The sequence below is a fragment of the Stegodyphus dumicola genome, chromosome 1 (genome assembly GCF_044657685.1).
Source record: "Stegodyphus dumicola isolate Sdum_Otavi_A_Nest chromosome 1, ASM4465768v1".
Taxonomy (NCBI): domain Eukaryota; kingdom Metazoa; phylum Arthropoda; class Arachnida; order Araneae; family Eresidae; genus Stegodyphus; species Stegodyphus dumicola.
In genome coordinates, this window is record NC_140768.1 from 8,910,585 (window position 1) to 8,922,622 (window position 12,038).

Genomic DNA, 12,038 nt, shown 5'->3' on the forward strand with positions numbered 1-12,038 from the left:
CCGAATTAACGACTTTTGACTGTATCTTCTTCTTTTCCTTTATACTCTATGAAGTAAACTTTTTCTTTGAAGTACTAGTTTCTAAAATTGGCTGAGAAATTATACCTTGGTTTTGGGATTGAGCTCATATTCTCGCCATTTCTGCTTCATCCTTTAGCTCAATTTCCTCTAATTAACTTGCTGTTGTTTCTTTTTCTATTATTCAGATCCTTGTAGAGTCATTAGGTTAATTGGAAGCAGAAAAGATGAAAAATATGCAACCGCCTTCGCCGGGAACCACGGAAATCTGAAATACCGGCTCACTGTGCAGAACCACTACACCACGAAGGCACGCTAGGGAAGTGGGAAAAATACCTTATATACTCCCCTTTTTAAAGGGCGACTAGGGTTTTAGGGAACCTAGTCGCCAAATCCTGGGTGCTGAGAATCATCATTCACAACCCTTTTAGTTCGGGCGCCACCTGTAGAGTCATTATGTTAATTGGAAGCAGAAAAGATGAAAAATGTGCAACCGCCTTCGCCGGGAATCGAACCACGGACCTCTGAAATACCGGCTCAGTGTGCAGAACCACTACACCACGATGGCACGCTAGGGAAGTGGGAGAAATACCTTATGTCCTTGATCTTGTTTTATGATTCAGTCATCAACAAAAAATTTCAAAATTATTTTAACAAAATCTGGGGGAATTTTATACTCAGTCCTATTTAGAATAATGTTCTTTAAATCAGAAATTTTTTGTTGATAATGACACTACTTTGCCAATTTCTTCTGCCAGAAGATTTTTAAGTCTTTTTTTATTGACATATTTTACTAGTAAAAACATCATTTAAGCGTTTAAATTTTCCTAACTTTACAAAGTTTTGTTGCGGACGCCAACTGTAAGATGTAATCCTAAAATTCAAAGAATTTTCTGATGCTAAACCATCTACCTTAAACTCCTTGAAAGGCAGTTCTTTCAGTAATAAAGAAACTTTATACATCAAAGATTCCCAAATAAAGACGTTTTTATTTAGAGCATATATTCTTCCAGGCAACTCGAGAGAATGCAGCATTGTAATATATAAATTTTAAGAATATTCTTTATAAAACAACAAACAATATTTTTTTTGGAATTTCTGCAGGTCCTAAATTCTGCTGCCCGGTGCTTCCATAAATTCTAAAAATTTTCCTGCCCTTAAATTCCGCTTACCAGTGCGTACCTTAAATTCTCAAAATTTTGGCATCCCTACATTTTGTTGCATTCTAATTTGCTAAATCCTGCCTCCTGATGCGGTCGCTTGGATTGCACTGACTCTGGTCACGGCGATCGGAGATCATCATTCGTTAAGTGGTGTTCGACCCGAAGGCCTTTACCACTACATGTTTATCAATCCCCTAAGGACCTGTAAAAGTTCGTTAAATTCCATAAAATGGAAGAGTCCTGTGCACTTGTAATAAACGTGCAAAGTCTTCAGTAGTGAAGAAGTTGATCAGGGGTGACGCCATATATCCACAGTCTTCGTTGGATAAGCAATAATAGCAACTATTAATTTTGGCATATCTTTTACACATTATCGTAGATTTGACACAGTATCGTACAGTAAAAATGGAAAATAATATATACACGTCCCAGAAATTTTTCTGCTTTCGTCTGAGGCGAAAGTACCTATATCTTAATACTCATAGGGAAGTAGACTGTCACGTGATGTACGAATTTAATGATGATAAAGTCAGCAGCTTTGGTACCGGGCAAAGTCTATAGTAAGATGAAAATGATGATAAAGATGAAACAAAATCTAGATTAAATAGTTGAAAATAACAAAATATATACAAGACCTACCATCTAACATTATCATGTATAGTTCTGGGCCCTTTATGCGGCTGTTCGATAAGATAGTCGTACTCTCCTATGTTTTTAATAACTTCGTGAGGGGAGGAATCACATTTTTCGTAGAATTTGAATGTAATCTTTAGTAATTCGGCATCTAATGGTAAAATCTTTAAAGAATTATGGATGACAGTGTTCTTAACGAACCACGGAGAGTTGGATAGGAATCTGAGAGTTTCACTCTGAAAACTTTGAAGCCTGGCTCTGTTTGAACGTGCAGTAGCTGCCCACGCCGGAGCGGCATATAGAACTATGGATCGGATTGCCTGTAGATGGAGTGTTCTTTTAGCGTTGATATTTAACTTCGAATATTTGCACATCAGAAGGTATATGCTCATTAAAGGCCCGTTTACACTAGCGGAACTTTGGTCCCAAGAAACGTACGCTAACGTTAAGTTGTTACTCCCAAGGATCCCACCCGTTTGCACTTGTAAGTCTGAAAGGCACGTTGTGCTTTGTCTCTGATATAGTAATAAAATATCATTTCTATTTAGGGAAAGCTAAAGTGCTTATTTGTAATTAAATAAATACTTAAAAACTATGCATGTTTCTATCTATTAAATCTCCTCACGAAACGAATTTTCGATGTTCTGTACACAATGTAGTGCTTTCAAAGATGTAAAAAGTGTTGTAAAATGATATGAGATTTTTCATGCGTGAAAGTACATACGGCATATATAATACTTTTAAAACTTGCTACTGATGCTATAGCCTATTGTCTTATTTACTTTTTTTTTTTGAAAAATTATTAAAATGAAAATTTATGAAATAGGGAGCATCTGTACAAGAAGTTAGTTTTTTTGTAGATTTCCCTCTTCTCTGAAGAGAATTTTATTTTGCTAGTTTAAATTTATTTTACTTGAGATTTTCAAATGTTACATTTTAAATTTCTCTAAATAGTATTAAAATAAAATATATAAATATGGCAGAGGAAAGATTTTTTATTAATAAAATTGATCAGATACAGTCATCCTAGAAATACAGTAGAGATGAAATTCTTATACATACCTGTTTCACGGGAATGATGTATACACTTGGGGGAATGGTGTATACACCTGGGTACCTGGGCCAAAGGCCCTACCTCTATCGAAGAAAATTAAAAATTTACTAATTATGTGATCAAAATTACTAATTATGTGAACACAAAGAAAATTTCTAAATTAAAAAAAAAAAAAAAATGAGCTATATGAAGAGAAATAAGTAATAAATTACATAATAAGTTTTATCACAAATAACTTTAAGGTAAGTCATTAAATTATAATAAAAAGATAATAAAGTTAAATAAGATATTAACATTAAACTGCTGTCATTAAATTTCCATTTCTGAATAATTCTTGAAAAAATAATTAAAAATACCTAGTTTTAATGCAGATTAATATGAGTAGTATAAAATGTTATTATGTTTATTACTATTTATTAAATGTTTATTGCAAATTATTATTATTCAATATTTTCTGTAACAATATTTTGCGAAGCAATTTGTTATCATTACATGTTGCCACCTCTAATTTACGTCGTTTTTAAGAATTAAATCCCGCAAGCGCTATCCAGCAGTATGGCTTCGATGGCCTGAAGAGTGCAGTCGTAATGACATGTTGTCTGTTTCTTCTGTATTTAGGACATTGTTGTACTTGACTTTAATATGTGATAGTAAATTCTAAGAAGTTGTCATAATGTTGTACCGGGGCAGTTGATATTGGGCTTTAAATGAAGTTAATGTAAACGTTCAAGATTTGTATTTTACGAGGATAATCCGTATTTATGTATGATTCAAATACAAAGTTGATATGCATACGTAAAACTCAACCTTATTTCTATAAATGGATTATACATATTGTGATGGAATGCAAAATCATTTTCAGACAATGACTGAAATAATTTAAAAGTCATGAGTGTTTTCTTATGAACTCAAGGAAAAGATGCTTTGACTTGGGTATTGGATAGAACTTCATTGGTGTTCGTTTAGTTTCTATCCATTAGAAATAAATGTTGGAAATGTCCGAATACCAGTGGTAATATTGTTTTCAGATTATATTTATTTCATAATTTGAATTAATCTTTGTCAAGTTACAGGACTTTTAATATTGTACTTGTTTAGTAAATTAATACTGCTAACCAATATTTTTCCTGAGCTATGTGAATCTAATATGTTAAGTTTCGTAATATTTAGGAAGATATTTTATGTTGATACATTGAAATTTTCTATGAAATGGTAGAGTTAAAATACTAATTTCTATTTTCAGTTTAGTTTTATTGCAGAAACAAGTTCAATTAAAAAACAGATTACGAATTGCTAGAAGTTTCAATTGTAAAAATACAGTTATGTCCATTTAAGGAGTTTTAAGGTATATAGTTCATGTAAAAAAAAAATTCATAACATTTTCCTTTAAATAACGGTAGTAAGTTTAGACTTCTTTTCTAGAAAACACAAAACAAGTGTTAATGACATAAAATAACAAATTTAATTAAAAAAAGATTTATTTTGAAAAATGTTTATAAAAATATTTCATAATGCTCAAGAGTCAAATCTATGTGTCAGTTGTACTGTGTAATCGATTTCTGCACTTAATGTTTGCTAAAAAATCTCATGGAAAATATATATTCATTTAAACTAGTTCTAGCTAAAATTATAAAACATGAAGTGCCATGTTATCTAAGTTTCTATCTTTGCTGTTACCATTATTATAAGTATTCATACAAGTTCATTGTTTAGATTAAAGGAAAACCGCTTTCTAGTTTAATGCTAGTTTAATTTAAAAAGAGCATTCAATTATGATTCCCACAAATCTTTTTTAAGAAAATTAAGATTTGAAAACTCAAATCTTCATGCTTTTCTTATTTGGATATTTCTAATGCTAAACTAAGAAAATCATGTTGAACCTTTTAACTCAAAGCTTTACGGCAACAAGTTTTATGAGGTCCAATAAAAGCATTCATGAAAAAAAAAAAAAAAAAAAAATGTGTTTTAAGTTTTAGCTGGAGATTTATATGTATCAGTTCATAACTCTTAAGTAACTCTAAAAGCTAACAAATTTAAGATTTAAAAAAAAAAAAAAAAAAAAAGTTCTAAACAGAATATAGCATTGTATGCTTAGTGCTTGTGTAATCATGCAGTAATCCTGTCTTTTACACTTGCTTTGGTTTAAAACGATTCTAATGAAAGTGAAATATCTGTTATTCAGTCTTTCTCCTACTGTGTTGAGAAAATTAATTTCAAGATTGAAGAGTTTTTAAATATGTACTTACTGGTATGTTTTAATTGTGCACTTACTATTGTGTTTACTAAATATGATTTGTATCTTCTTGCTAAATATTGGTGCATTTTCAAAATTTGTTTTCATTAAACCCATATTTCAGATTTATGCATAGTATAAAACTTTTACAAACTAGGTATTACATAGAAGCTTTGTTTAAACTTAAAACTTTTAATATTGTGTAGAAGCTTCCTTTCCCCCCCCTAACTTCCTTTTTTTATGCAAAGTTTTAAGGATCTTTTAGATTTGAGAAAGTTTCGAATTTCTCCCCTCTTTATTAAAAAGTGCTGTTCAAAGTTTTGAAATATAATTCAAAATTAAAAATTGAAATTTACCTATCTTACAGTTAGATCTAAATTTGATAAAATTACACACTGTTTATAATTACAGGTATCATGAAGTATGTAAAACTTTAAAGGTGATGTAATATAAATCATGCACTCTGACTCGCACACGTGAAAAAAAAATATTACTGAGGAATTTTTTATTATTTGTAATGTAGTTGTAAGGCTGTATAGATCATAGTTATGCCCCAATATCTGTGATTTCAAGTATTCATAGTATGTTGTGGGACTAAAAAAAGAGGTGCTGTTTAGATTAGAGGAAAACAATAGGTCTACCAAAAGAGAAAAATTACCTGTGAAGATCTTTGAAATATTTGTGTGGATTCTGCAATTAGCCAGCAATTGGATGTCAACTGGAATGGAATGATGTGTGCACGGAATGGTATTGAACTCTAAACAGGTGGTCCAATTCAGTATTTTGTTTATAGATTAAATTTTGAAATCTAGGGATTTTAAGTTTAGTAATAGAATTATGTAAAGATGTACTCTAGGTGAAAAGGGAATTTTAAGTGTTAATTTAAGTGCGATAGAAACAAATACGTAATCTCGTCTAGCTCTTAAGCAAAATTAGTAATTGCGTATTTTTTCAGTGATATTTGAAATTTTTGTCACTCTACAGAATATATAATTTATTCTAAGAAGAGGATTTAAGTTAAGGAGCCTCGATCCAGTTATCTCAGCTTCTTAATGTTTATTTAATCTAGACGTTAATAAATCTATTTTTTGTTAAAACATTTATGTATTATTAATTTGAGGTCTACCTTGGTCACTTCATTTGTTTCAACCCTAAGGTTTTTTTAAGAAACTCCGAGATTTGTTTACCTGAGCTTATTTATTAAACACAGTGCATATGTAAAATATGTGTTGCTTATTATTTTTGGATGTTTTATTGGGTGTGATCATTTGAAGATGCTGAGAAATTCTTCAACTCAGTTCCTTTTTATTTTATTTTCATATATTTGTCTGCCACCAGTATGTCATTTTACAAACTTCTGATTATCATTAAAAAAAATTCAACACCAACTTTTTGAAATACATTTGTGAATCTTGTGATTTTGTACAGCAAAAGATCTTTTCAAATTTAATGAATATGTAATTGCTTAACAAACTGAGAGATTTAAAAGTAATATACACACACCATATCAGTGGTACCAGCGACCTTTAGTTTAAATTTTAATAATCTATATAAATTTACTGTATTGCATTATGCCAATACTTATCAAACATAGGTCATAAATAACTAATAGCTTATTATTTTTCTTGATGGTCACCAGTGCACTTCAGTTTATTTTTATCAACATATTTTAAATTAATATTTAATTTATAATATGTCAAACTGGCAATTTTTATAACGATTTGCAGCATTCTTTTAATGAATAAAAATATGTTTCCAATGTTGTGTATTGCATACCTGGTGCAGAATTGTTTAGTTTTACTAAAATGATTTCTTTGTTGGAATTTTTTTATTTAAATGCTATAGTAACAGTAGTCCTTTTATCTCTTCAAGGGCATATTCACTTGTGGATTCATCACGGGTGTCAACTTTCCTCATTTCTATACTTCTCATAGTGTATGGTAGCTTCAGGTAAGCAGATTTTTATTAAATGAGTTATCTTCATCTTAATTTTATTTTCAGAAGGAGAGAGATTATGTCAGTTTTAAAATTTTTGAAAAGCAATGAATTAGGATCAGGTGTGATTTTGGAACTTGTATATTAGAAAGGTTTAAAAAAATTGGGGTTAATCTTCGGATTATGGTAACTTGGCGATTTTTTGGCGACCAACCCTGCTTCAGCAACCTGTTAGTTTTTTTTGGACGCCATTTTGTTTTCACAAAATAAAGGCATGTTTTTTTTTTTTTTTTTTTTTTTACTCAAAATTTTTTTCCAACAATCTGCTAGCCGAATTATGCTTATGCTAGAACTTTTATGGAAAAAAGTGCTTAATCATGACGAAGATTAGGTGCGAAATTGGAAGAAAGTGCAGAATCGCTCACGGCTCGCCGCGTTTCTAAGAATTGCACATACACTGTATCCATGTACACGTCGACCTATTTTCACTTAAAAAAACATTCCAGAATTGCACAAAAATGGCATTGCGCACACTCTTGACTTTATCCATGTACACTGCTAAAGTCCTAGCTAGTAACCTTTATCGCCTTACCAAAATGTCGCCAAACTACCTGTTACCGTATTCCAAAGATTAGCCAAAATTGGTAATGCATTAGAGTAAGGAATGTAACAAATGAACAAATATGGCAGTTTTGTGAAACCATGTAAAAGAACTAGGATGCCATATGTAGTCAATATTTAATTTTTAAATTTGTGAAACTGCATTTGTTACTGAAAATCCTTTCTGTGATTAATAAAAGTTATTGCCAGTCGATGATCCTAATGTCTTTCATTTGTCTCATTATAACAGTGTCCTATTCAGTATGGTATAATTAGTTCTGTAGCATAAGTTACTTTATCTGGGCTACATTTTGCTTACAAATGAATTATTTTTTTATTTCCTTTATTTCCTTTATTATGAATAAAAGTTTGTGGTTTAAGAAGCAGTATATATAGTAGGTGCTAACTTAGATGAGTTACTTTTGTGCTTATATGAGTTACTGATGTGACATTTTACTTACTTCTACCTTTCATCTTCTTAGAAATTTAAAGAGATTAGTATCACAATGGCCAGGCCTACCTGCATCAAAGTAGATAGGATCACTAAACTTTAAATTATTTACCCTGTATTTGAATCCCCTGAAAGAACAGTTTGTGGAGTTTTAATAGTTTTCCTCATATGTAGTGGATATATCAGCCAGTTTTCTTTAGAAAATCATTTACAAAAGCATCCTTCCTTAAGGCAAATAGCCTTTACATGTTTTGCTGTTATGAATAAAATAAACAAAAAAACAAAAATATAAAAATCTGAAAGCTTTCAAATTTTATATTATGCCCAAAGGTGCATGTTTTTAACATTTTGTGTGTTACATTTTCTTATTAAATATCATGTTCTTTGTGCTTAAACCATAAAATTCAGTTCAACAGCAATATCAGAAAATATTTAAAAGAGCTTATCTTTAGAATTTATGATACTCAGTTTCGTCAGTCGCTGGAGATAAAAATGTTTTTTTCCCCCGTACAATGTAGCCATTGCTCGCTTTGAAATCACCGAGTTTATTAATTGAAAACCCCGAAATACTGTACAAAACATGAAATAGATAATAAAACAAATTCCAAATTTGTGCTTTCAGATGCCTATATTCGGGTGGAAACATACATTATTGAAAATTTGCTAGCTGTACGTACTGTTGTTTTATCACAATGCGAGAAACATACATACATTTATGCATATTCTTCATTATTTTCTTTATATATAATGCAGGGCTCTAACATTTGGTGGCAGCAATTTGAAAAGTGAACCGACATTTATAGTGAATCAATGCACAATGCCAAAATGAAATTAATAACCCTTCTGGGCAAATTACCCCCTTTGGGCTTTTTTTTTTTTTTAAAAAAAAAAAAAAGGTAGATAATTTTATAAGAACTGCTTCAGTTAGAGTGATGTTTACATATTATAATTTCAGTACTTACACAATGTCCTGTCGACCATGAATTTGTTGCCAAGCAACATAATATACCCCAATTTTGCACGAATATTGCATAACAATAGAGTGTGTGCTTTCTCTTGCAAAGCTGTCCCTCAGAACTTCGCTCCCCCCTACATACGTCATTCGAATGAAGGACACAGAAAGAATTGCAGCCATTTTTCAACTAGTTTTAAGAGGGACAGCTTTGCATCGCCACAGGTCAGTTTTTGTTTCTTTTGTTACAACTTTTTCTTGGTCTTAGCAAGACCCACTTAGTTTGTTCTCATCTTAATTTTTGTTTTATTTTATTTTAATTAGTTTTTCATTACAGATTTCTAAAATCTATAATTTAAAAATTAAATTGTTAATCTTTAAGCTTGCAGGCCCAGCCCGTATGTTTTTGTATTTTTAGGACTAATAGCTCACCGCTATTTATTTTCGTTTTTATTTTGATTTTAATTTTGTTTTAGTCTAGATTTAGGAAGTTTAGGTATTGTTTAACATATTTTAACACCTTAATGTGTCATTCTGTGCGGACGCGTCGGGAAATTGGAACAGAGAATTGAGACTATTAAAATTTCTAAGACACTTTGTCTAAATTTTAAAAAATTTTGTTACGAAAAAGTTTCAATTGTCTGTTTCGGCGAAACGCGTAATGGAGCTAGCTTGATTCGACATTCAAATAAATGAAATTTTCTTTGAAAAGCCACTTTGGAAGTCGAATTGGCCTAATTTACCATTTTCCGCTTAACTTCTTATCTGATTCTGTTTTTTTAATGTTTTACATGTCTAATGGTTTGATTTTCATATGTATTAATTTTTTTAAAACGTGTTGAACTTTTTGGAGCAGCAGCTCTTGGTAACTTTTAGGCGAGCTTACTACAATTTTTATATTTTACTTATTTTGCAGCATATTGTGCAAGATGTTTTCTAGACCAAAATTGGTTTTTTTTAAATTATAATTACTACCTTGCTTGATATTTTATAATATAAACATTTAGAAGAATAATGAATGAGAATTTAGAATGATTATTTTATTTAAATTACTTAAAATATTTAATTTTATTATTGATTTCATCATACAGTCAGAAGTCGTTAATCCGGACTCGTCGGGACTTCGGCGATTCCGGATTATCGATTTTTCCGGATTATAGATCATCAGTTTAAATCTTGTAAGATGGCATGCAGAAATTCTAAAATTAAAAATATGAAACCGTAATTTATGAAATAAAGAACAATTATGATCTAAAGGGTATCAAAATTTACAAAAAAAAAAAAGCTTAATATTTATTTGTTTACTTTATTAAACATTTCTTTTAATGTAAGTTGTTTAATTTGCTTCGTTTTATGTGATAATACTTTCTCTTTAATTCTATAAACATACATAATTTCTTGTTCAGTTACAAAGTTCCGCTGTTCAAGTCCTGTTAATTGCTGTGCCGAGAATACCGACTAATTTGTCAATCGAAATTTTTTCATTTTCACTAACCTCTTTGTCACATTCTTCATGTCTTTATCCATTTTTTGCAGCAATTCCACTTTTTGTTTGTTGGACGTCGAAACATACTTTCGTTTTGTAGATCCTTTGGAAGTTCCAGCATCGGAAATTCTATTTAACATAATCGAAAGTTCAAGTTTACTTTTATAATATTGCTCTTACAGTCTGCAAAAAATAATAAGCGGGATGCAATTCGAAGATTAAGGAACAACGCAATCATTAACATTAACTGAAATAGATAATTAGATAATTTTAGCTTACACCTTCCGTTATACATTAAACGCGCAGGCGAAAACGTATTCTGCACTTGCGCACATGCATATGCGCAGTAGTCAAGGTCTTATGTGCACGCGTAAAACGCCTGTGCGCATGTGCCAACGCGGCGCATGCGCAGAAAGTTTTTAGCTTTAAGGTCCGGATTATACATCATTCTGGACTATGGGTGTCCAAATTAACGACTTTTGACTGTACTTTCTTACATTGTTCACGATTACCAAATGTAAGTTTTCATTCTTTCTTTCTTTTTTTTTTTTTTTTTTTTACTTCAGTACATCCTGTATTTACATTAGCTAATAACAAATGTTAAAAGGCTAAATCTTTTTTCAGCCGGTCAAATAAAAACCACATATAGGAATGGCTACAATTAAATAATGAATTTAGTGCGTTATGAGAGCCTTCGCAACAATTTGTAGTTTTAGGAGATTTTTTGAAGGCTGCTTCATAAATGTTCAACTGAGGGACATCATCAAAGGGCCTAGAAATGTTAATTTTACTTCTAAAATTTTAAATTTCTGCAGAAATTTTACAACTTTTTTGGCTCCATAACTACATTCAAAGACCATTTTCTATCGATACACATCAAAAGTACGCAAAAATAGAGTAAAGAAAAAAAAAAAAAAATTATTATTGTCAGTTACAAGGAAAAAAATGTCATACAGGGGCAGTGGTATAAAATATTACAGTACATGCAAAATTTTACTACAGTGTTCATGCTTTTATTTACCGCCACTGGAAAAGTTAACTTGAGCATTTGTCCATGTGAACATATTTCATGTGAGCTTTTTTCTGTGTGAGCATATTTCTAAGTGAGCATTTTTCCATGCGAGCTTTTTTTTTCTATGTGGGCATATTTCCTTGTGGGCTTTTTTCCTGTGAGCTTTTATACATGTGAACATTTTTCCTGTGGGCATTTTTCCGGTCACCCATCTTGTTACCATAATTTATTTTATTACCATAATAATACCTTAATTTTGACATATCATCTTACTAGATTTAAACTGATGATGTAAAACTCGAAAATTTCTGAAATCTAGAATTACTGAAATCCTGATAAATCTGAATTTTGGACTTTGTACTATATATACTATGTGATAAACTACTGTTATGTTCATTTGGTATTTTTCAATTTTGCCGGCTTAGGCGATAAAGTAGCCAATAGTGGTACAACTGATGCCAAACAGAATATCCTCAATGGAAACTTTTTACACTTCATTTT

The 12,038-nt window shown here is 30.8% G+C and overlaps 1 protein-coding gene across 2 annotated transcripts in view; it reads left to right on the forward strand.

Annotated features, from left to right (window-relative positions):
- The first annotated feature begins 3,407 nt into the window (after positions 1-3,407).
- SppL (signal peptide peptidase-like protein) overlaps positions 3,408-12,038 on the forward strand; it is a 98,325-nt gene continuing 89,694 nt past the window's right edge. Inside the window, exons 1-2 of one of the 2 annotated variants that reach the window (XM_035353604.2) lie at positions 3,408-3,880; positions 6,974-7,051. In XM_035353604.2, the coding sequence (XP_035209495.1) occupies positions 3,855-3,880; positions 6,974-7,051 (104 nt within the window). In that variant the 5' untranslated portion in view covers positions 3,408-3,854. The remainder of the gene's footprint in view (positions 3,881-6,973; positions 7,052-12,038) is intronic. The other variant, XM_035353605.2, reaches the window with a different exon arrangement.